This window comes from Peromyscus californicus, unplaced genomic scaffold (assembly GCF_007827085.1).
Source record: "Peromyscus californicus insignis strain IS unplaced genomic scaffold, ASM782708v3 Scaffold_11__1_contigs__length_118956290, whole genome shotgun sequence".
Classification (NCBI taxonomy): domain Eukaryota; kingdom Metazoa; phylum Chordata; class Mammalia; order Rodentia; family Cricetidae; genus Peromyscus; species Peromyscus californicus.
This window is the reverse complement of record NW_026294402.1, coordinates 52,053,585-52,078,371: the sequence shown is the minus strand read 5'-3', so window position 1 is coordinate 52,078,371 and position 24,787 is coordinate 52,053,585. Positions and strand designations below refer to the sequence as shown.

Sequence of the window (24,787 nt, the reverse complement as noted above, 5' to 3'; positions counted from 1 at the left end):
TTGCAGGCTGAGCCCAGAGACACCCGGATGGATCCCTTGGTCTATTCCTGAAGCTTATATGCTCCTCCAAGGGCTGGCCTTTGGGAAAATGGGAGGTCCGGTCCCAGGGGGTGTCCTTGGCCCAGTATGGTACTGGATGAGGAGAGATGGGAGGACAAGGACATAGAGCTCCAGGATAGACATTTTTGAATGCCTTGAAGGTACAAAGTGGCAGCAATTCTCTCTCTATCTCTCAGAGGAAAAATACTTGAAAAGCTGATCTTAAGCTTCCTTTAGGCCTGTGCCACTAGAAAAGCTCTCCGGAGCCCCCTCCCCGCTTGCTCCAGCTCCCAGACTAGTCCACCTGCTTCACAGGTATCTTGGCAACAGGACCTTCCTGGAGGACATCAATTCAACGCTTGGGAGAAGCCCTTCCCAGAGCCTTAGACTCCCATGCCCTTCCTGTATTGGGTGTCCCATGCGGGCCTACTCCTCAAACACCCTGTGTAAGAATTTCAGGCCCCTGTTCCAGACAGCTGGCCAGTGTAGCTATCACAATAAACAACGGTCTAAAGACATGATGGCCCTCTTCCTTGTCCTTTCCTAAGCTTCACCCATCCTGTCAGCCTGTCTTCTCCATTCATCCCTCCTCCTTTTCCCTAATTTTTCTTACTGAAACTTTTCATCTGCTCCATTTCCAGAGAAAATGTGAAGTATGATTTTCTCCCTACATTTGAAAATAACATTTAATTGTACTCAGGCTATATACCAGGCCTATATACACCGCCTTATTACCAACAGACTAACTGTGCAGTCCAAGCATTGGGCCAAGGAACAGAACCATGGCTTCAGCAGTTCCTTCTGCCCTACAGGACACTGTTCCACACTACCCCACAATGGCTAGGCCAAAGGCTTCAGAAAATTCATTCTTTCTGACTTGGCCCCTCCTGTATCAGACCCACGGTAATAGGCCCAAGAATCATTAAGGCAAGAGACTGCTGGAAATTACTCCAGTCTAGGGACCTTTGGGGGACTAGGTATGAGGAAAAGAAACCCTAAAAGATCCCCTTTTCCTGAAACCCAGCTTGCTGCTCAGTCACAGGCCAGAGTGAGAAGGAATGAGAGGCTTGGGACACTGGATGGACATGGAGTGTGCACTGTGGGATGGTGTAGAGGAGTGTTCTAGAGGGCCTGCCACTTGCCACTAAGCTGAGGTATGCAGAGCAAGAGCCTGGCTGGGCTCCCAGGTCTGTCCAGCCCTGCTCCTCCCCAACACACACTAGGGCGGGAATGGTGGCAGTCAGTGGGACTCCTGGATCCCCAGAGACCAAAGGCAGATGTACATCTGTCATCTCCCTCTGGGACTAACTTCCTCAGGCTCCCCAGCTTTTCCTAGGCTACGAGCAGGGCCACTTCACCTATTTTTCCAAGGCAAGAAGAGATGTATGAGTATGGAAAATAATTTAATAGAGAACAATGAACTGCATTCTTTATATACATCCAGCCTCCGACAAGGCTCCACTTTGTCCTAAGGAGGCAGAATGATTAAAAATCACCAACATTCTCTGACTTTAGAAATAATGCCTGTCAGGCGGATCTCTGTGAGTTCGAGGCCAGCCTGGTCTACAAAGTGAGTTCCAGGACAGGCTCAAAACTACACAGAGAAACCCTGTCTCGAACCACCCCCCCCCCTGCAAAAAAAAAAAAGAAAGAAAGAATGCCTGCACCCCCCGCACACACACACAAGAAAAAGAAACCCTCACCGCTTGTGGTTTGGGATTATCTGATGCAGAACAGCTCCCCTGCTCCTTATTCAAAATCAGCCTTCAACACAAAAATTTGAAACAAGATAATGATTGGGAGGGAAATAAAAAAGAAACCTTCCAGTAATTCCAGATATGGTAGTTCATCTCCAGCTCATACAAAGTGTAAGCTGTGGAGGTACCCATGGCTTAAGAGGACAAAAGGGAAGACCCAGGCCCAACCAAGCCCCAGCTCCAGCACAGGGCCCACTATATGGCTAGTGTGGCATATTCCCCCCAAAAGAGGGCTGTAAGTAGGAGAGATGAGGACCTCTCCTCCATGCCAAGGCAGGGACAGGCCTGGAATTCTCACATGTACCCCACCCCTACAAAGGACACGCCATTCATGCATGAAGGATTGTCTTAAAGTACTAAAAAGGATGGCAGGTGTGCACTCCCAGGAAGACTAGAGAGTTCTGCAGGGCTGAGTGCATCCTGTAGGGTAGGTAGTCCCTGAGGGGTATTGGAGTGTCCCATTCCAGTGCAAGAAGGGAGTAGGTTGGAATAAAGGCTCCCAGGAAGGGTTGGCCCAGGTACAGCAGCTGCCTGGTAGCAGGGAAGGAACAGAGGTGCCCTGAAGAGGCATGGTGTCCTCTTTGCAGAGCAAAACACACACAGTGTGATGATGTCCTGAAGCCGACAGGTTTAGGCCAGCAGTCACCTACTAACAAAGTCATAGTAAAGTAGTTCTCCCAGAGTTCAGTACACCCGGCACAGTACATGGGCCACCAGAGCCTCCAGGGGTGGAGAGCATTCAGAGGAACACTGGGAACTAGGATGTGGACATCTTGAGGTGTTCATCCAGGAAGGTCCCAGGTGCACAGGTGCGAACCTGGGTTGGTACATAGCTTCTCTCTAGACTTGTGTTCTATCCACTAGTCCTTCTGATGTCACTGCAGTGTGCAAGCTGGGAGAGATGAAAGGGCAAAGTCAGGCTTGGGTCTTCGGCAAGAGAGGCAGAACCCTGTTATGGGCTGTCAGACCCCAGGGCAGGACTCACAGCTCCGAACAGACTCCGACAGTCCCTCTTTGTCCAGAGTCTCTGCTTCCCAGTGAGAGTCCCTTATCTGTGGGATGTAAAAGAGGGCAGGGGGTAAGGCAGACAGCTCGACTCGGAAGCCACAGCACATCCACAACCACGAGGAGGAAGGACCCACAACCACGAGGAGGAAGGACCCACAACCCTGCCAGGGTGGCCCATGCATGCCCACCTTGATCTGCTCTTTCAGGTACTCAGCTCGAGCCATGAGGTTCTGAACCTGTCGAGAGAAGGCATGCCTAGCAGTGTACGGGCCTCACATCGAGTGCCTGCTCACCCCTGCCCTGTCTCTGACCTTCCGTTTGCTCCCCCCCTGCTGCAGGAGCCCAGCAGGCTTTTGGCTTATCCAGTGACCTGAAGTCCTGCCTCAGTGACTTCACAATTCTGAGGATGGCCTCCGGTCTTGGAATACCCAAGAGCAGGGGAACTCCATGTGTAATCTAAAGAGGTCCCAGAGACACGAGCTGTGTAAAAGGAGAGGATGGACAACACACTCTGACTCCCACTGCATTGAGTACCTCAGTGTGAAGGAGCTCCCGCCTTCGGCCCGGGGCTTCTGCTGTAAAGAGAGGGGAGCCGGTGAGGACAGGACAGCCAGGGGCGGGGGCAGCAGGGGTGCTGCAGCCTTACCTGCCAACAGCAGTAGCAGCTCCCCGAGGCTGTGCTGGTACAGGTCCAGGGCATCCTGCTCCTTGCCAGCTTCTTCCTCCTACGGCCAGAGGGGCAACACATTATTCCATGTTGTGCCTTGGTTTCCTTCCTGTCCCACCTTGCTCCTCCCAGTGAGCACAAACCTTGGCCATGGCAGCTGAGGCCACTTCCAGGGCAGCAAGGAGGCGGGGCTTGTCCCGAGCCATCTCTGACGGAAGAGGAAAGGCTCACAGTGAGGGGAGCAGCCTGTTGTTTTGTTCACAGAAAGCCCACCTCAGTCTCCTTGTCAAGACGAAGTGGGGTTGCCAGGACTCGTACACGGACCAGGAACTGCAGCCTACCTCGCAGCAGGCCTTGGACAGATGTGTCCTGCCTTAGCAGGGCCTGATTGGAGGAGGAGACGATGGCTTTGAGCTCCTCCGCCCGGGACACATACTGCCCTACCTGTAAGGGAATAAGGGGCTGAGGGTTGTCCCGCTAGCCAGCACCCACCTCCAAGTCTGCCTCCAGTCCTCAGTGACTGCCTCGCATGAACCAGGTCAGACATTAAACAAGCTGACCCAACCCTTCCCCCAGCCCTATGCTATGAGAGAGGAGGCTCTACATCTGTCAGAGGCTTGTGATCTCTAGGTCCTCTCCCTCCATGTCCATCTACTTCCTCCTGGGGAGGCCACCCTACCTTGGCCTTAATTGCCTCCTTCCGCTGGGCATCCACTTCGTCTGCGGAAGGTGAAGAGTTCATATGAGGAATCTGTATGGGAACCCCTGCCCCACAGTCAGCCCTCTGCACTCCTCAGACACAAGCTCCAGGTTTATCTTCTGCACTGTCTCCCCTAAGGTACTGAATGGGGAGCATGACCCCATTCCTGCCCCTTCTGTACCCAGGTTAGAGGAATGGTCTGGGCCTCACAGTGCAGGGCAGGTACAAAGAAGTCCAGAGCCTTGCAGTAGAGGGACAGGGCTGCAGCAGCGTCCCCCTCCTGGTCCTTCTTCACAGCCTCCACCACAAGGGCTGTCTGGGGGACAGGAGGATCAGCAGTCAGACCTAACTTCCTAATGCCACACCAACCAGCATCATCCGTCAGAACTCCACCTGCCTCGTGGCCACCGGCTCAGCTTCCGTGGGCCAGCTCACCACCAGAGTGGGCAAGTGAGACCCAGCCCACCCCATTCCCATGGGTCTGCTTACTGCTCTCGCCAGGCTTTCCCCATTGGGCATGTGCTCCAGATCCACCCAGGGGTGGGCAAAGAAGTCCTGGAAGGAGATTCGACGGTTGGGATCCCGTTCTAGGAGTCGCTGCAGCAGGTCCCGGCAGTCTAGGGAGAGCTGGGGCCGAAGGGGGAGCTGCAGAGGAACAGAGCAGGGGCACATCACACTGGGCTCCAGCATCTGAGTCCAAAGCCCGAGGCCCTTTAGGAACTCCCATAAGGGGTACACGTTTGTTGGTGGGTTATCTGAGACCTGGGGAGAATATGGCAGGTCCTGGTGATGAATAGGAAGAGAGCCAAACATCCTGGGAATTTGCCTCTAGCTCTGGACTATGGGAAGACTGGGCCTGGCTTCATCATGGCCTTTTCCCCATAGGTCATTTATTGCCTGCGTGGCTGATCTGGATCCCCAGAAATGGACCAGAGCCTATGCTTCCACGCAGAGCATGCCCTACCACCCTGAAAGGCCTGGAGCCTAGACTGCAGTCTGTAGCGATATGATAAAAACCTAGGGCCCTGAATCCCTCAATCCCCAGTGGATGCCAAGACCCTCCCTGCAAGACGCACCTCAATAACTCGATTGCTGCGGATCTTTTCTTCTAGCTCTGAGAACGATCTGGAGGCAAAGGGGGGCTTCCCGAAGAGGGCTTCTGTGGAAGAAGGCAGAGGGGGGGAGCTGGAAGGAAACAGGGTTAAGTCTTGCCTCGTTCACCCCTGGGAAGGGAACCAAAATTCCTCAGAGTAGAGCCCTGGGTCCCTCAATTCTCATTAGAATCCAGGAGGGGCCTGGAGAAGCCTTGCCCAAATGCAGAATAATCGGGGTGGACAGCAAGGGGACAAAGGTCTCACCATACAGGATGACCCCCACAGACCAGAGGTCCACACGGGCATCGTACTGCCGCCGGCACACCATCTCGGGAGCCATGTAGAGTGGGGAGCCACGAAGCACGTGTTTCTCGTCCCACGGAGACATGTGCTGTGCAAAGCCAAAGTCTGCAGGCAAGAGGCCAGGCACAGGGTTCAAATCCCAACTGCTACTGAGACTCCAGTCAGAGCTCCTCCCAACCCTAGGCTCACCTGGATTGCTCCTACCTCCTCCCCTGTGCCACTGGCCCACAGCACTCGGCCTATATCACTCTCTGGGGTGGAAACCCTCCTCGTGGCACACAGCCCCTTAAGCACCTTCTCCTAAGAAGGCCGTCTCAAAACACAATGTGCACTGAGAGCCCCCCTGCCTCCCCCGACAGGATTAAGCTATGTCATGTTCTCTGGCCTCCAAACTCAATCCATTCTTTTTCAAATCTTATCAGAGGCCACAACCACCCTTCCACTGCCATATTCTCCTCAGCTGTCCAGACTGAGCCCTAATCCTAATGACAGATTAAGTTGGGTCCCTGCTCACAGACTGATGCTGGATGCTGGTCACATACTGGCATTATTTCCAGACTGAGCCCCAACTCTGACCCAGAGTGATCCCTAACTCCACCCACAACACTACAGGACTTAAGTGTGTGCAGCCTGAGAACGGGTGCTACCTTTTGGTGATGGGCTCAGCCCTTTATCCCCTGACCTGTCACCAATGACTTAACAGAGACACCCCTGGGAACTAGGGTGCTGAGGGAGCCCAGCAAGGAGCCCTTTACCCCTTCTAAAACAACACCCTGCTGTTCCAGACTCAGACCTGCCAGTTTCAGATGGGGCTTCTCCAAAGAGCTCAGCAGAATGTTCTGTGGCTTCAGATCCAGGTGAGAGATGTTTCGTTCGTGCAGGAACTTCAGGGCACTAGCTGGGGAGCCCACCCCACGAAAATGAATCAGAGCCTAGTTCCCACCTGCCTCTCCCCGCCCCAGGCTTCCATCTACCCTCCTCCGGCTGCATTACTGCAGTTTTGTCCTGGCTGGTCTACAGAATACACAGAAGCACCAGACTCCCGCCACTTTTAAAGGCATGTGCCACCACCACCTGGAACTCTGCCACTTTCTAAGAGTTCCCCCAAATGCCTGCTCTTTGCACCCTTCCTAAGACCCCGCCCCCCTTCCTTCCAGGAGCCTCCGGAAAAGCCGAAGCCCTTTAGGACTTTGTATTCTTCCTCACGAAAGCACTTGGGTTCCACCTACTGGGCCCTGGAAGATTCTGCAAGGTTCTTACATCATGCTCCACATGTGGAAGCCCGAACTCCCCCACAGATGCTAGGGACACAAACACGGAAAACTGCAAAGCATGAGGACAGGGGAGACTAGAACACGGAGTGTGCCGTTGGCCTTTACCCAGCTGCTGCATGAATACACGAGCCACCTTCTCAGGCAGGATCCTGCGGGTGTGGATGAAGCGAGACAGGTCGCCCCCTGCGCAGAACTCCATGATGAGGTAGATATTGTCACTGTCCCACTGTGGTTGGAAGTAAAGAGGCAGATGTAGGCAGCATCCCCTCTCCAGCCTCCTTTGGAGGGAGCCCCGCCCCAGGCTCACACCTGGAAGTCTTTCAACTGCACAATATGGGGGTGCCGAATGCCCTTGAGGATCTCAATCTCAGTCAGGAGGTTTTCCACAGATGCCTTGTTGAGACTTTTCTTGGCCACGCATTTTATGGCTACCACCTCCCGAGTATCCTTCTGTGGGACAGGAAATTTGGGTCTCTATCTTGAGGGGACCTGCCCCATGGGCTCGAGGCGGCTCTGGGTCCCTCTGCAACCTCCCCCCTGCCTGGGTCTATCCACTCTTCACAAGTCTCCAAGTCTCCCAGCTTCCCCTTATCAAATCAATGAGGCATCCGGATTCTGGAATTCTGGCTTCCCAACCCAGCAAGTGTTCTCTAACCCCGGTTTCTAACCTACAGCAGTACATTCTAGAGTGGCCAGAAAAAGGCATGTCACTGGCCACTATGCCTTCTAACTAACTGGTCCTGCCTCCTGGGAGTCTGGTCTCAGAATCCTCCCAGCCCCGAAGGCGACTTCCATGCGGAGCCGGTTCTTCAGCCACTGACACTGAGGTTCCCTCAGGTCTTTGCCCACCCTTCCAGAGCAAACTGGCGTGTGTTTGTTTTTAAACCTAAGAGGGGCAGTCGGCTCCAGCCTCTTCCACCCGCCTGAGGCCAGGCGGCCGCCTCGCTCCTGCTCCGGCCGGCCTGTCACCCAGCCGGGCTTGCTGGGGGTTGGCTGGCACAGGAGCCGGGTGCCCGGCGCCAGGACACCTCGGGCACGGCCCGCCCACACCCACCTTGGCGTAGGCCTTGTACACCGTGGCGTACGTGCCACTGCCCAGGCGCTCGGTAAGGATGAAACCGTCCAGCCGAGGAAGACCCCAGCCGGGCCCAGCCATCCCTCGCCCGCCGCCAGGTGCTTCCTGGTTCGGGGCGCAGGTTCCGGCCAGAAGCGAAACTGGGGGCGCTCGAGGGGCGGCGGGGCGGGACTCCGCACGGCCCGAGCGCCGCCCGCCGGAAGCGCAGCTCGACCCCGCCCCTGCGAAGCTCCTCCCCGCCTGCCGCCGGGGCTTGGTGACACCTTCTGCCAGGGACTGCCAGGCCTGTTTTCAGACACCGAGGCTTCAGTGGGCGTAGCGGAAGTGGGTCGAGGATTGAGGACACTATCACATGGGAAACCCTCTCTCAGCACACCGCATCCTAGAGACCACCCACGTTGGGGGCGGGATGAAGAGCCTGGCCTTCTACTCTCTAAGACCAGAAACAGTGGGCTGGGGAGATCCCTGGGTCCCACTGGGTGAAGGAGAACAGACTTTTCAGCAAGTTTGTTCTCTGATCACCACACACACTCTGGCACACACACAATAGAATATAAAAAAAATACTGGTTTTCGAGACAGGGTTTCTCTGTGTAGCCCTGGCTGTCCTGGAACTCAGATCTGCCTGGCTCTGCCTCTGAGTGGCTGGAACTAAAGGTGCACCATCATGCCTGGCTAAGAATAATTTTTTAAAATACCTATGGAAGAGCCAAGTTACCATTGCCAGAGTCCTCCCTTCTGCCTTTCACTCTTGAAGAGGTTCCTCCTCGGAGCTGAGTGGTTTAACAGTCTCTCACAGTCCAGCTGCCAAGGATCTTAATTGTCACCTCACCTATCTTAGTAGGCTATCAGCCCATACTTCAGTAGGCCACAGTCCTCCCAAGTCCACCAGAGACATCAGGACCAGCGCTGTCCGAAAATCTTATTTTTATTTAAGCACAAAAATTGAGACATGACATATACATTTGTACATGGAGGAAAACACCAGAAAGTTTACAAAACCCTGGTGGCTGTCATTACCATTCAGTGGCTCTAGGGATAAATGGGCTGACAGCATGAGGGTAGCCTCAGGAGGGCCCCGTTCCCGGAGGCAGGAGGCTAGCCATCTTGGTGAACTCCTGCGGCACTCACACAACACAGGGTCCAGGTTCAACAGTGACCTAAGTGCCACTGCAGTGACACACCTGTGGAGTCCCCAGGACAAGTGGAAAGGGACTCAGAGTCCACTGTGAGTGTGGGAGGAATCCTCAGAAAGATGGCTCAGCAGTTCTGCCTGCAGGACCGAGTTCTGGACTGACTTCCTCCAGCCACCCTAAGAGTTGTAAGAGGTGAGTATTGCTGAAGATGGGGCAGGAGTAAGGCTAAGGCAGAGGGGCAGAGTCCCTCAGGACAGAAGCCAAAACAAACAGGTCAAATGACACCTACCCTCTCAGAAGACTGCCAGAGGCTGGGCAGGGCAATGGCTGTCTTCAGTCCCTGGCAATCCCCAAGTCCCAACCAACCCCACTCAGAAGTCTGACGAGAAGGGCTCGTGAAGGCCCCCAGAGGGCACAAGGTGCTATTATACCATGGGACAGAGCAGGCATGGAGGGTCATGACTATTGTGAGGAACACCTAGAGACCACTCGAAGGCAATGTGAGGAGCATCTGCACACCCACCAGAACACAGCTCACCTAGAGTGGAGCCCTGGGAAGGCTTACGAAGCCTAAGCATGAAAGGTGAGCCTGTGGAGGCCCCAGTACAGGTCAAGCCTGCAGAGCGGGGAGTGGAGTCCAGGATGCCTATGGAAAATTCCTGGTCCAGTGAGCCCAGGCCCGCCAAGGATCCTGAGTGGGGGACGTGAATCTACACGCACGTGAGTGCGTTTGTTTTCAAGGCAATCAGTCCCACTGCTTCCAGACAAAATCCTACCGTCAGAAAATCCACCGTGAGAAAAGACAAGACAGCTTTGTTATTTTTCCTTTTCCCTTGTCCCTGTCCCTTCCTCCCCTCCCTTACGTGGAAGGGAGGGCTGCCTGCTGAGGAAGGAACAGGGACAAGACAAAATCCCTGCCACGTCTGTGCTGGGCAGAACCACTGTGTAAGGCACCCACGGAAAGTGCAGCTCAGAAGGCAGGTGACAGAAGAGGCTGGGGTGAGGGAAGGAGCGTCGGGAAGACTAGTTCCCCGGGAAGGTTCCTCGGGCAGCGGACGAGGCGGCACTGCGGAAGGTCCTGTTGCTGAAGATGCCTTGGGAAAACTCTTCCTGAGCCTGCTGGAAGCTGGCTCCGGTTCGGCGGTAGAAGGCATGAACCTAGGGAACAAGGCCAGGGTGAGAAGAGCCCAGAGCAATCCGAGCCATCAGGGTATGCTCCCAAAGGGCCCCCAAGAGTGCAACCCTGCCTGCCTGCTCACCCGGAGCCTTGGACAAAGATGTTAGGCTACTGAGGACTTCAGGGACAAGGACTATTTAGACGTCCACTCAGGAGAGGTAGGCCTTTTCCTTGTGTCTGCTGTTGGCTCACACCCTACTTACCCGCTGCAGGAGGAAGAGTGATAGCCCAGCACAGAGGGTGAAGAAGCCAGCCACTACCATCATGATGATGGACACGGCTAAGGGCCCATCATGCAGTGTAGACAGGGCTGCAAGCCAACCACTGCAAAGGAGAAACCAGAGGTACGAGTGAGACTCCCAAGTCCTTAAGGGCACTTTCCCCAAATGGCTGTGTCCTGGCCACCCTGGGCATCTCCCTGCAGCACAGGGAGCCTTGTGGTTTAATGACCTTCCTCTGAAAGACCAGGCTGTGAGCACTGATAGGCCCACACTGCTCCAGTATGACCTCTCCTGAAGTCTCAGAGGTGGAGTCACATGGAAATCTTCTGGCCCAGTGAGGTCTAGAAAGGAGATATGGCAACTGCCTTGTCAGGGTCAGCCAAAGGCTCAGTGTACGTTGCTGACTGAGGGTGGGGACAGGAAAGACATTGGCTCTGCAGAGAGGACTCTGGGGAGAAGAGTACTGGCCAGCCTGTGGCCTTTACCTTGTCACCTCAGCTTCCACCATCAGGACCTCTGCCTTCAGTGGTCATCCCCACAGCCTCAGTGTCCTTAGCTGTAAAGGGATTATTCCCACGCTGCCTGACTTCAAAACTTACAACAAAGCTACAGTGTGGGACAGCATGAAGACAGAGTAACACCACAGGCTTCAGAGTCCAGATACACCTAATGGTTTATTTTTACTTTTTTTCTGTGCATTGTTGTGTCGGTGAGGCTGTCAGATCCTCTGAAATTGGAGTTATAGACAGTTGTGAGCTGCCATGTGGCTGTTGGGAATTGAACCCGGGTCCTCTGGAAAAGCAGCCAGTGCTCTTAACCACTGAGCCCCAGTCTCTTTTTTTTTTTTTTTTTTTAAATCATTGGACCTTCATACCATGTCCTGGCGTATGTGTGCCCTAACCCAATAAATAAATAAATGGAATAAAAAAAAATTTAATTGGACCTTCATACCATGTCCTGGCGTACGTGTGCCTTAACCCAATAAATAAATAAATGGAATAAAAAAAATTTTAACACCCCCTAAGGGGAACTGATAGTCTCTTTACAAATGGTACTGGGACAACTGGTCCTTACTTCAATCATATATTAAAATTCACTCAAAATAGGGGAAAGATTTAATTGTAAGAGCTGAGGCTATAAAACTCTTTAAAAAGCTGGGCACGGTGGCACACACCTTTAGTCCCAGTACTCAGGAGGCAGAGGCAGGAGAATATAAGTCCTACCACAGCCTGGTCTACATAGTAAGCTCCAGGACAGCAAGGAACCATAGAGAGACCTTGTCTCAAAATAACAAAAACTCTTAGAAGAAACACAGAAGTAACTTTTCATGACCTTGAATTTTCTGGTGGTTTAAGTGTGACACCAAAAACATACACAACAAAAGAAAATCACAGCACCAGAGAAACCTGGCTCACCCAGTAAAGGACTTGCCACTAAGCCTCACAACCTGAGTTTGATCCCCAGAACCCACATGGTGGAAGGAGAGAACTCACTCTCAAATGTGGGTCCCTACATACATATACATGCACACTAAATAAAGGAAAATTTTTGTGTATGAAAGCAAAGTGCTGGGGCTTATACCTGTAATCTTATCAATTGGGAGGAAGAGGCAGGAAGATCAGCAGCCTTGTTTCCAAAAAAAAAGGGGGGGAACTCAGTTTGTAAAGTACTTGCAGCATAAGCATGAGGACTTGAATTCAGAACCCCAGAACCCACATAAAAAAGCCTATGCTTCTAATCCCAGGCAGCACTGGGAGGGCAGAGACAGGCAGATCTCTGAAGTTTGCTGGTTTAGCTAGTCTTTTCAGCAAACTCCAGGCTAAGGAGAGATCCTGTATCAAAAAGCAAAGTGGAGGGGTGGCAAAATGGCTCAGCAGGTAAAGGTGCTTGCTGCCAAGTCTGATGACCTGAGTTCAGTTCCTGGAACTCAAGTGGTAGATAAAGAACCAATTCCTGCAAGTTGTTCTCTGATCTCCATCTGGATGCATGCATGCATGCAACACACACACACACACACACACACACACACACACACACACACACAAAGTAAAAGAGTAAACAAGAAACAAGGTGGACAGTGCCTGAAGAATGACCCTCTGGCCTCCTCACAGAGGCGTACACACCTCCACATGAATAGTCATACACACATGCACACAGACAAAGAGAAAACAAAATGGTCACAGAAGGTCTATGGGAAGGCAAGAACAGGCAGGAGCCAGCAGAGCTCACTGAGTGCAAGGCAGTGAGGGCAGGGCCAGGACCAGACATCAAATACCAAGGGTCCCAGTCCAGAGTACAAAAAGCAGTTATTAATCATAGCACACCCCACCCACCACCACTGTCCTTATTTATTATTTATTTGAGACATCATCTCACTATGTAACCCTGGCTGGCCTAGATCTTGTTATGTAAATCAAGGTGGCCTCAAACTAAGAGATCCATCTGCCTCTACCTTCCTGAGTGCTGGTATTAAATGCATGTGCCACCTGGTCCAGCTCATTTGTTTGAGACAGAGTTTTTCTATGTATTCCAGGCTGTTCAAGAATGCACTACATAGCTTAGGCTGACCTTAAACTTTCAATCTTGCTGCCTCATTTCCCAAGTGCTGGACTACAGACATGGGCCACCCACACTTGGCCAATCCAGCTTTCCTAACAACAGCTAGCTAAAAGTAATAAGCAATGAAGCTGGCCCATCCATCAAAAGGGTCCAATTAGAACAGGAGACTGAGACAGTGGGGTGGCGGGAGGCCAGTGCTCAGGCTCCGAACGCTAGTGCAGCCAGCCCTCTCCTCACACCCTGGACTTGCTAACTGCTGCAGGGAGGGGACCAAAATAGTGCCACCCTTCCAGGCCCATGCTCTCAGCCCCATGACAGCTTGACCTTTGTGCAGTGTCCCCTGTGCACTGGGGTAGACAGGAAAATATCAGCCATCGGCTTTTCTTTTGGAAATTAATTCTGAGCTGAGACTGAGTTAGCCAGGAAACTCGAGCCAGCTACATGCTCCAGAATGGCAAGACACCTCTCCAAGGAGGCAGGCCTCATCTCCCGGAGTCACAAGGCCCTGAGAGAAAAAGTAAGATGGAAGCTGGGGATGTAGCTCCATTGGTAGAGTGCTTGCCTAGCATGCATGAGGCCCTGGATTCCATTCCAAGCGCTGCATTAAAAAAAAAAAAAAAAGAAAGAAGAGAAAAGGAAAGGAAAGGAAAGAAGGAAGGAAGGGAGGGAGGGAGGAAGGAAGGAAGGAAGGAAGGAAGGAAGGAAGGAAGGAAGGAAGAATGACAAGAGGTTCAAGGTCATTTTGGGCTAACATAGTAGTTTGAGAGAGGTAAGGTGTAACTTAGGGGCTTCAAAGGCCAGGGCATCCATCAGCCCCTGGGGGATTGCTGTAGGATAAAAACAAGAAGTTGCCATGCATTGCCAGACACAGCCCTAAAGACTTAGGCCAAACTGGCATGGTGGCTCACTCCTGAAATCTCAGCTCTCTGGAGGCAGGTAAGGGGATCACCATGAATTTGAGGCCACCCTGGGCTATATAGTAAGTCCCAGGCCAGAGTGAGACTCATCTACACACTATAGAACATAGAGAACAAGGAAAGACAAGTAGCTACTATAAAATAATGGGAAGCTAGAGTGTGGCTCAGGAAGAGAGAATTTCCTGAGTCTGGGTCTGAGCCCTAGAACCACAAAAAAGAAAAAGATGACCAGGAAAGAGGTGTTGTATAGAATCTCCTCAGAGATTGAAACATTCTATCCTCTAGAAAGCTTAAGCAGGAAGGTAAACAATCCAAAATAGCTGTAGGAAGTCCCTGAAACTGACCAGATTCATTAAGCCCCTCCCTGCCAGAGTAAGCAATAAAAGCCAAGAGACAGCCTTTGCCAAAGGAAGCTGAGCTGAAAAGAAAGAAGCCTCTGAGACCAGACCAGCTGCCTGGAAGTGATTTAGACAGTCACCTGGAAAGGGCACTCTCCATCCTGTGGAGCTGCCTGCAGGCTGGGCAGGGTGCTCCAGTTTCCCAGCTTCATGAACTGTTGCCCATGCTGGGGTGGGCTTTGGTGATACAGCTGTCTTTCAGTTATTTCTGCTCCTGTAAGTACCCCTCATCTATATCCTTGTAAGTAACCCTAAAAAAACTTACTGGCTCACCAAGGTAGGCTTTGGTGGTATCAGTACTTTGTTCTGCCATGGGGTCCCTATCTGGGGTGAGTAGATGTGTGTTTATCCCTCCTTCCCAGGAGATGTTTCATCACACAACAGAGAACTAAGGCAGACTGTAGACCGTAGAGTGCCCTGCACCCTTTCTCCACCATGGTTGGAACAGGCGCTCTAGGAGCTAGGAAATGGCACGGAAGTTGATCCCTCTATGATACCTCGGGTCTTACCTGGTCCCCAGGTTAGGCAAGCCAATCAACTGGATGAAGTAGATCCCTATTTGACAAAAAAATACAAAGAAGAACACGAAGAAGCTGAAAGAGTTGTCAGACCTGTGGAGAGAGAAAGAAGTAAGTCACAAGAGGGCTTGGGGCCAGTGAGATGGCTCAGTGGGGAACGGCACTTGCTACCAAGCCTGGTGCTCTAAGTTCAATCCGGGAGCCCAGAGGATGGAAGGAGAGAACTCTCACAAGCTGCCCTTTGACATACTTATGTGCACTGTGGCATGTACATATATGTGAATGTATACACACATACCAAAACCAAACAACCAAACAAACCTGGGCTGGAGAGATGGCTCAATAGTTTAGAGCACTAGTTGCTCTTCCAGAGGACTTGGATTTGCTTCCCAGGATCCACATGGGTGGCTCGCAACTGTCTCTAACTCCAGTCTCAAGGGATCCAACACCCTCTTCTGGCCTCTGAGGACACTGCACGCACATGGTGCACAGACATTCACATAGGCAAAACACTCAGACAATCTTTAAAGTCCATGAGTTCAATGCCCTACACCACCTCCAACACACACACACACACACACACACACCCCCTGTAGACTTTGTTGGAAGAAAATCTAGCCTAGCTGTGGAGTAGCAAACTGGTTAAAACTCCTCAAGAATTAAGCACTTCCAGCACTGTTATGTTTTGTTTTAGACACAGACAAGGATCTCCTGAAGCCCAGGCTGGTTTGGTCTCTTAATTCCTTCTGTGACCTTGAACTTCTGACCCTCCTTTCTACACCTCCCAAATGCTGGCCACTAAATCTAGTTTTTTGTGGAGTTGTAATAGAACCCAGGCTTTGCACACGCTAGGCAAGCACCCTATCAACTGAGCCATATCCCTGGTTTGACCACTGCATCCTTGAGAATCAGAATACTGTGGAAATGCAGGATCTGCCCTGCTGATACTCCCAGCTCTTCTTCTCGAGATCTGGAGGACTCCCAGCCCTAAAAGCATCAAGCATGAAGTATAATTCCAAATCCCCAGGGGGTCTTACAGATACATCCGTTTATGCTCACGGGAGCTAGCTTACACATTGGCAAACATGCCTAAGACCATAAAGATGAACCACAGACGGCATCTGACATCTGAAGAGCAGCAGCACCTCAAGCCTCAGAAAGGTGCTCCCTCTTCACAGCAACTAAATCCCTGCCTGCTAGCAAGTCTGCCCAGGAACAGTACAGCAGCAGCGGAGGCTCCCAGGCCCCCTCCGCCACCTATGTTCACTCATGGACAGGCCTCTAGCAAACCTCACTAGGCTGAGGTAAACGGCTCTTAATCTGTCTGCTCTGACTCAGTGAGAAAAGGAAAGCAATCTCCCCACCACTCTCTTCTGAGCTAGGGCTGTGATGGGGCCCAGGGCTTAGATCTATCGGCTGCTCCTGGGATGCCAGCCACCCCCTATCCCGTGTACTAGCTCCACTCACCTGAAAGCCTTGTAGATCGGTCGGTACCAACAAAGGAAGGCACAGGGGGTGAAGATCACAAACCAAAGGATGGAGAGGCCAAAGGCTGTCCCGTTTGCGGCATTGCTGGTGAACCAGGCCAGGCATGCAAGCAGGTTCAGAAACAGAGTCACTGAATGCACTGGGAAGGGACAAGGAGACAAAGGTGGCTTGACCCAAGGTGGCTGGAGGACTGGCCGCCCACACAGCAAGCCACTCCCTAGGAAAGGCCGGTTGTGAGGGAGGCTATGAAAATAGGAGGGGACTTCAGTCTATACTCAGGCAAGATTAGCTGCAGATCCTGGTTCTCTAGGACCTCACACCAGGGACCAAGCTTTCTTAGGAGGTGACAGGGAGACCTAGGTTTCAGGGATAGGCATGGTGAGGTGCAGACGCAGGGCTGATCCTTGGGGAATGAAATAACCCTTTCTCAAAGGCCCACAATGGAGCTGAGGTCATTTTCCTCACTGCTGGAACCTAGAGGCCTGTGGGAAGGGAGGCCTTCACCAAGTTGAGCCTTTCAGTACGGTGAGCTCTACAGAACACAGAAGTCTCTGGCTAGTCCACTCTCCCTTTCAAAGTGGTCTCGCGGGCCCTCTTGAGCAGGTTCCCAGACAGGACATAAAGAACCTCTCCATGCCGGCCCAAATACTGGGAAGGACAGTCTGTGAGAGGTCTTGACCCCAGGGAGCAAGGCCCGAAGTAAACATGGGGATCTCAAGATGTTGCCAGTGCCCCCCGGAACTCACACATCCAGAGATAGTAAAGCATCTTGCATATCCGCTGGTAGTCGGCAGGGATCTCTGTGGAGAAGTCCTGATAGAAGCAGGGCTTGACAGGGCACCACGCGGGGAGGGGCGGCCAGTTGTTGTCTCTCACTGTGAAAAAAGGATGTAGCCTCGTCAGAGGCATGGAGGAGCGCACACACTGGCCCAGTTACAGGCAAAGCAGAGCTTGCAGAGGTGCCCCTACAAGCTGAGTTCAGGAGTTTCAGGGGGTTCCATGGAACATGAAGTGAGATCAAAGAGGGACCCAGAGAGATAGCCACAAATTCACTCCAAGACAATGAAGCCCAACTACATTAGAGAGACCTAAATGTCCTAAATCAGTGGTTCTCAACCTTCCTAATGCTGAAACTTTTTTTTTTTAAGATTTGTTTATTTATTTATACAGTGTTCTGTTTGCATGTATCCCTGCAGGCCAGAAGAGGGCACCAGATCTCATTACAGATGGTTGTGAGCCACCATGTGGTTGCTGGGAATTGAACTCAGGACCTCTGGGAGAGCAGTCAGTGCTCTTAACTGCTGAGCCATCTCTCCAGCTCCGCTGCAACTCTTTAATACAGTTCCTCATGTTGTAGTGACCCCTAACCATAAATTTATTTTTATTTTATTTTTTTGTTTTGTTTTGTTTTTTTTCAAGACTGGGTTTCTCTGTGTAGTTTTGATGTCTGTCCTGGATCTCACTCTGTAGACCAGGCTGGCCTTGAACTCACAGAGATCTTCCTGGCTCTGCCTCTGGAGTGCTGGGATTAAAGGTGTGTGTCACCGTGCCCAGCAAGGGTTGTTTGTTTGTTTGTTTTTTGGTTTTTATAAAATTATTTTTGTTGCTACTTTATAATTGTAATTTTGCTACTGTTATGAGTCATAATGTAAATATCTGTATTTTCCAATGGTCCTGGTGACCCCTGTGAAAGAGTCTTTTGACCCAAAGGGTCATGACCCACAGGTTTAGAACCACTGTCCTAAATGATGTGTTTGTTTCCTTTGAGACAGTGATGTAGCCTTGGCTGACCTCTAATGTGGACCAGGCTGGTCTCAAACTCACAGAGATCTGCCTGCTTTTACTTCTTGAATGCTGGGATTAAGAGGGTAAGCTAGCACATGCCTTTTAAACTACTCTTACTAAGTATTTTATTTATTAAGCAGGACAGCCAGGGTCATCGTCATCATCGTCATAAGCATTATAGGGTGACTATCCTCCAAGTCAAGCAGCTCCATCTTGGGGAGTTCAGCTTCACCCTCCAGCAAAAGGATTATCCCAGCTGGGCTTGTTGACCATTTTCCCTCCCTCACGGAGAGCGGCGGGTCAGGAGACCCTCATCCGACGGTCCAGACGCTACCGTATGCTGTATGTAATCCTGCCTTCATTGCACACGGCCTTGGGGAGGGGCTAGAGTCTACAGGGAAGGGAGCTCCGTCTACTCCCCACAGGGAAGTCTTCATCCCTGCTGGGTAAGGTTTTCCAGGGACAGCCTGTTGGAGGAGCACCCACACTCCTGTAAGTAACCCCTCACCTATGCTCTGTAAGGAAGCCCAATGAACTCACTGGTTCCCCAGAGTGAACTTTGTCATTGGGACCTTGTCCATGTCTCCTTCTGGGAAGGAATTTTAGCAGTAACATGGAACTCTGGGCCTACGGAATCAAAGAATTTCAGAGCTGGGAAGGAATGCAAAAATAACCCACATCTGTCAGGCCTGTTCTGCTGCTCTCCTGACTTCTACCTTATTGCTTTCAACCCCAGAACCAACACCCTCCTTCCTTCCTTTTTTTGTGAATGCAGTCTTACTATATTATAGCCTTGGCTGGCCTGGAACTTGGAGTGATCCTCCTGCCTCTGCCTCCCACATGCTAGGGTTATAGTCATTGCCACTATGCTGAGCTCCCCAAACCAATATGCTTCCAAAATCAAAAGCTTTGCAAGATCCCCCATGAAGACAGGTCAGAGTACCGACTGTGCCAGGTAGAGCAGGCTAGCCCCGACAGTCTCCTTTACCATGTAAGTTCGCTGCGGTGTTCTGCAACTCGCGCTCCTTGCGTTCCAGCTCAGCAGCTTTCCTGTCTAATTCCTCCTGCTGCCGAAGCAGGCCTGCCTGGGCTGCAGCTGCAACAGCCTAGAGAGAACAGGAGCAGGGAATGGCCAGAAATGAGAAAGGAACAGTGTCAGCCCAGGCAGGCCAGCAGAGGCGCTGCACCCAGGCAGGAAGAGCTGGCAGGTGGTTGCAGAGGCGGTCCTGCCCAATAAAGTGTCCTGGGTACTAAGGAATACCAGGCAAGTGCCTAGGTGACCCACTACCCATATACCACCTTGGACTCCTCAGTCCTCTCCAAGACTCTCCACTTCCTCCCCCTCCCCCATGGCTCATCTAGTCCCCCATATGGAGTCCAGGCTAAACTAAATTATACTGTCCTTTGGGTAACAGTAAAGGGGACAGACCTCACAAGAGCTCAACCTGAAGCCAGAAACTGAGACCAGAAGCTGAAGGAAAGAACCCAAAGCTGTGTGCAAAGTGGACACAATGCTAAGCTGCCAGCAGAAGCTCAGAGGGAGGCTGTGAGGCAGGCCACAGGCACCAGAGACTCAGTAACCCACACCGAAGCAGCTCCCCCTACTCTGTCCAAGGAGCTGCCTCCCAGGCCCACCTGAACTGTGTGTGGTCATGCTCTGGGGACAGTCCATGATGTATGGCCCTGCTCGGCCTGACTTTCATGGCATGCAGGGGCCAAGCTTTATCACCTCTGCAAGCAGAGCCGAGCCTTCTAATGAGGCAGCTCAGGGACTCTCGGCTGAGTAGAACTGGGCCCAGGGTCCTGCTCCTGTGGCTGCCACCACTGTCTGGCCCCGATTTCCTCCTGAAGAATGAGACTGTGGTCCTCTTTGAGGGAGCAGGCGGTACACTGGCCATCTCATAGGGTGACAACTAGGCATGTGTGTACACACACATTCACCGAAGCAGTTCTCCAGGGAGGTAAGGCTGCCTCTGGGAGGTGGACTGCAGACATTGGATTAGGCTGACCGTACAGTGTCACACTGAAGGTGCTGGGCTCATCTGCCTGTGCTGTCACTCCAACAGAGGGGGGTCTCTGCATCCCATCACCCTGCACGCAGGGCTTGTCTCACTTCACAGGGTTCTAGGACCCAGCCTGCAGGCTCCAGGGGCCCAGCCCGCCCTCGTGCTCATCTGCACTAGGCCTACCTTCGGAAGCTTTCGCATGTAGCTGTCCCTGGGAGTACTATCCCCTCCTAGTAGCATGTGCCTCTCTGAGGGCTCACCCGCTGCCAGGAATCGGGAAGGCAGAAACTTGCTGGCCTGCCTAAGCAGGAGCTGCAATACACAACTCCACTGTGGGCCATGCTCACCAGGGCAGTGAGAAGCCTGGGGTGGGGTTGGGGGTGGGGAGGTGACCGAGGTCAGCATCAGGCACAAGCAGACAAGGTTTAGCAGAAGACAAAGGCAAACAGAAGGCAAGAAGGAATAAGTGAGGTTGAAAAAGAGAGGGGCCAGGGATGTAGCTTGGTGACAGAGCATTTGGAAGGCCCTGTTTGATTCCCACTACCACAAACTAAAAAATAAAGAGGCAGATCCTGGGTCCTAAGGAGGACCTGCAGGGGCACAGCAGGACAGATGCTCTCGAAGACACCAAGGATCACAGCCCGGTGAGTAGTGCTTACTTCCGGTGTGGGGAGTGGGAGGAGTGAGACCATAGGTCGGCTCCAAGGAAATTCACAAGCCGCCTCAGGGATGAAGGCCCTTTGCCTGCCCCCAACCCTATGGGTTCAACTATGGACCTGGGTGATCCCACTTACACAGGAGAGACCAAAGGACTCTCGACCTGTACCTGGGGCGTTGGCTGTGCTGGCTCCACTGAGGGCTGGAGAACTGCTGGCTGGGAGGGCCCCGGAAGTTGTGTGACAGGAACTGTTGTTGCTGCATTTGTCTGTGTGGGGCAATGGAGGGAAATGAGTGGATCTACTATGGCAGACCAGTGAGGGACCTGATCTGGACTCTCTCCTGCAGGGTTTTGGCCAACGAGGCTTAGGCTTAGGGAACAGTGACCGTCCTCTTGGCCTTGCTAGATACAAGGCTTTCCAGCATTGCCCTGTCCCACCTTATGAGAGGCCCACGTCATAGAACCGACAGGAGAACTTCAGTGACTTCTGGTGAGTCTCCATCCTTACCTTACCCCAAGTCCATTCAGACTGTCCCTCTGAGGATATGAACTTCTCCAGAGCTGTTCTTTCTCTGCCAGGTCCCTTGCCCCACACACCCTGGCACCTCTAACCTAACACACATGCCACCACCTCTCAGAAGACTGCACAACTCAGAGAAAGGGCATAGTCACCAACCTCTGAGAAGGGATTGAATTCAGCCAGGCCACCCTGAGGAGCATTGGTCAGCTGGGTCACAGAGGGATCCTGGGGAGGAGAAAAAGAGGCATTAGATATTGACAAGCAGAAACATCCCTGACCAGGAGCCAGCAATCCCGTGTCCCAAGAATCCAAGGTTCTGGACTGCTCGGCAACAAGTCTCTTCATCCGAGTCCCTTTCCCTTTTCTGGAAACAATCGGCCCCACATAGGCGATCTCAGTGCCCAGATCCAGAGGGGGTCGCAGCACTTAACCCTGGTAGTTTTTTCACTTTGGTGGGGAAGGGATAAAATGTGTGGCGGAGGTAGAGACCTTCCTGTACTGTTTTATTTATTTATTAATTTAAATTTATTTAATTTTATTTTATGTGCATTGGTGTGAGGTTGTTGGATCCCCTGGAACTGGAGGTACAGACAGCTGTGAGCTGCTATGTGTATGCTGGGAATTGAACCCGGGTTCTCTGGAAGAGCAAACAGTGCTCTTAATAGTTGAGCCATCTATCCAGCCCATTTTACTTATTTTTTTATTGTTCTTTTTTCTGGTGCTGAAGATAGAACCCAGGGCCTTGTGCTTGTGAGACAAGAGCTCAACCACCAAACTAAATACCCAACCCTGTTATTTCTTAGTCTACGGAAAGCATTTTATTCCTTTTGCTTTTTAGAGGCTAGCTGAAGGTTCTGGGATGGAAACATGCTACTGGCTGCCAGCACACTTGCTAGGAGGGAAAAGGTTTCAGATGAAAGGCCAGGAAAGTGTTTTCTTTCCTTTTTCATCCTTTAAAAAAAAATCTGCTGCCGCCGGGCGGTAGTGGCGCACGCCTTTAATCCCAGCACTCGGGAGGCAGAGCCAGGCGGATCTCTGTGAGTTCGAGGCCAGCCTGGGCTACCAAGTGAGACCCAGGAAAGGCGCAAAGCTACAGAGAAACCCTGCCTCGAAAAACCAAAAAAAAAAAAAAAAAAAAAAAAAAAAATCTGCTGGGCGGTGGTGGCGCACGCCTTTAATCTGGGCACTCGGGAGGCAGAGCCAGGCAGATCTCTGTGAGTTTGAGGCCAGCCCGGTGTACAGAGTGAGTTCCAGGACAGGCACCAAAACTACACAGAGAAACCGTGTCTCAAAAAATAAATAAATAAATAAATAAATAAATAAAAATCTTATACCGGGTATAGTGGTGCACACCTTTAGTTCCGGCACTCATGAGGCAAAGGCAGGCACATCTCTGAATTCAAGGCCAGTCTGGTCTATAATGAGAGTTCCAGGACAGCCAGGGCTTACACAGAGAAACCCTGCCCCCAACCCCCGAAAAAAAAGAAGAAAGAAGAAAAGAGAAAAGAAAACAAAATTCCTTATAGCTCAGTGTGGTAGCCTATGTCTGTGATCTCAGCACTCTGGAGGCTGAGGCAGGGGCAGAAGGATTAGAATCCAAAAAGTTTTAGGCCAGCCTGGACTTACATAGTGAGTTCCACACCGGCCAGGGCTATAGAATGAGCAAATGAGATCTTGTCTCAAAAAACCAGAAATGGAAGTCATCAGCAGAACACAGTGTGTCCATCTTCTTGGTCCGCCCTCCTCTTTGCTTATGTGGCCCTTTGGTGGCAAGGGCAGTTTGTGCTCATCCTTCCTCTCCAAGGCAGGCACCCCCACCCCCATCCTAGTCATGGGTATGGATGGGTTCAGGTCTTGCTCCATAGCCATGCAGAAACTCTGGGAGGAACAGTTAGGAGAGGCCAGAGTGTCCCTGGCTGGAGTCTACAGTTCATTCCCAGACCTGCACTTTTTTGTGTGTTGTTTTTCAAGACAAGAGTTTCATATACCTCATGTCAGCCTCAAATTGTAAAGACCGGGCTGGAGGCTCAGAGGTTAAGAGCACTGACTGCTCTTACAAAGGTCCTGAGTTCAATTCCCAGCAACCACATGGTGGCTCACAACCATCTGTAATGAGATCTGGTGCCCTCTTCTGGCCTGCAGTCATACATGCTGTATACGTAATAAATAAATTAAAAAAAAAAAATTGTAAAGACCAGGATGGCCTTGATCTCCTGATCCTAATGATTCCATCTCCCAAATGCTGGGATTACAGGTATGTACCACCACACCTTGCTCTACAGACCCAATTCTTAAACACAGTGTCAGTGTCACAGACACTGAAAGCAAGCCCCTCAGTTCATAGGTTTGGAAAAGACACTGGTCCTGGTGAAGTGTCGGGAGCAGGCTTCCTATTCTGAAACTAACAGAGCTAAGTATCAGTACCGAAATGTTCCCTGGCTTTTCTATACAGTAGTTCTATCTTCCCTGGGACCACCAGCTCCTCGGGTAAAGCTGTGCCCGACCACTCGTCGTGCCACACCCTGAGTGGAGCACCAGCTGGAGATCACTGGGTCTCTAGACAGCCTCATCTTAGGGATCCTGCACCTCCTTCCAACATCCTCCACCAGACTGCGTCCTGTCTGTTGGACACCCACCTCTGCTTTGGTGACTCCTGCAACTCGGAGAAAGTGACAAAGTGAGGTTCTGGTGGTTACCAAAAGCCATGGGAATTGGTCCTGAGGTTAGTCCCACTCGTGGTCTTCTCTCAGGACCAGCTGGCCTGCAGGGAGGCTCTGGCTCAGGGTTTGCCCCCCTTTCAAAGCCAGCAGATATCTGCCAGTGCAAGCAAGCCCGAGTCACTGAAACCAGACCCACCGGCCAAGGAACTGGCTACTGCAGTCTGTCACCACACGACATAGGAACCAAGCGGCAGCTCAGGTAGCAGTTTCAGGAGCTGGCGCACACACACCTGGCTAAGGTGTGCATGTTTAATCGGCAGCTTGAAGCTCAAGACAAGAGTCCATTTCTATCACAGTAACAGTCAGGTAGCAGATTCCTGAGGCAGGATGGAGATGAGAGGGGTGTGGCTACCCTGTCCAAACTGATTCTCCCCTTCTTCATTTTCTAATGTCTGCAAAGTGTGGCCCTGGGGCCCTAACCAGGCTCATCCTGACTGGCTTGCCCCTACCAGTGAGCTGAGAGTGCTCTGCAGCTGGGGGCATCTAGGTCTGGTCCATCCTTCAGGCTCCTTGGGGTTTGGTGAGGGGCCTGTGGCAGAGCAGCATCACAGGAAAGGTTGGGGATCAAATGCCACACTGTAGTGCTTCTTTGTCTCCAAAGCATGGCCTCATGCTAGGGGACCTGCAGCACAATAGTGGCCTAAGAACTTGGAGGCATCTCGCCGGGGACTAGATGAGCCTAAAATACTGTGACATATGGGTACTTCTCCTATAAGGAAACCGGGGCTCTCCCTGGAAGCTGTGGGCAGCTTCAAGAGAGGCTGAGGC

General features: G+C 51.9%; 2 protein-coding genes across 5 annotated transcripts in view; both read right to left on the bottom strand.

Annotated features, from left to right (window-relative positions):
* Positions 1-1,425: 1,425 nt before the first annotated feature.
* Ulk3 (unc-51 like kinase 3) lies at positions 1,426-8,116 on the bottom strand. Of its 3 annotated transcripts, none has more exons than XM_052761633.1 (16): positions 7,897-8,116; positions 7,152-7,292; positions 6,948-7,068; positions 6,362-6,466; positions 5,530-5,673; positions 5,248-5,330; positions 4,661-4,816; positions 4,382-4,487; positions 4,151-4,191; positions 3,813-3,915; positions 3,615-3,679; positions 3,451-3,529; positions 3,339-3,376; positions 2,993-3,040; positions 2,782-2,848; positions 1,426-2,688 (listed from the first exon to the last, which is right to left on the bottom strand). In XM_052761633.1, exons 1-16 carry the CDS (start codon positions 7,996-7,998, stop codon positions 2,672-2,674), a joined length of 1,416 nt encoding a protein of 471 aa, XP_052617593.1. In that variant the 5' UTR covers positions 7,999-8,116; the 3' UTR covers positions 1,426-2,671. The 3 variants fall into 3 exon arrangements, with proteins under 3 accessions (XP_052617593.1, XP_052617585.1, XP_052617602.1); XM_052761625.1 differs by having other exon boundaries at positions 3,339-3,379; positions 7,897-8,115; XM_052761642.1 differs by lacking the exon at positions 7,152-7,292 and having other exon boundaries at positions 3,339-3,379.
* Positions 8,117-8,826: 710 nt separating this feature from the next.
* Positions 8,827-24,787, bottom strand: part of Scamp2 (secretory carrier membrane protein 2) — a 29,005-nt gene continuing 13,044 nt past the window's right edge. Inside the window, exons 2-10 of one of the 2 annotated variants that reach the window (XM_052761684.1) lie at positions 21,456-21,524; positions 20,948-21,046; positions 20,305-20,433; positions 19,104-19,221; positions 17,077-17,205; positions 16,310-16,469; positions 14,834-14,935; positions 10,433-10,553; positions 8,827-10,210 (exon numbers count right to left, since the gene is read on the bottom strand). In XM_052761684.1, coding sequence (XP_052617644.1) covers positions 10,076-10,210; positions 10,433-10,553; positions 14,834-14,935; positions 16,310-16,469; positions 17,077-17,205; positions 19,104-19,221; positions 20,305-20,433; positions 20,948-21,046; positions 21,456-21,524 — 1,062 coding nt within the window. In that variant the 3' untranslated portion in view covers positions 8,827-10,075. The remainder of the gene's footprint in view (positions 10,211-10,432; positions 10,554-14,833; positions 14,936-16,309; positions 16,470-17,076; positions 17,206-19,103; positions 19,222-20,304; positions 20,434-20,947; positions 21,047-21,455; positions 21,525-24,787) is intronic. The other variant, XM_052761675.1, reaches the window with a different exon arrangement.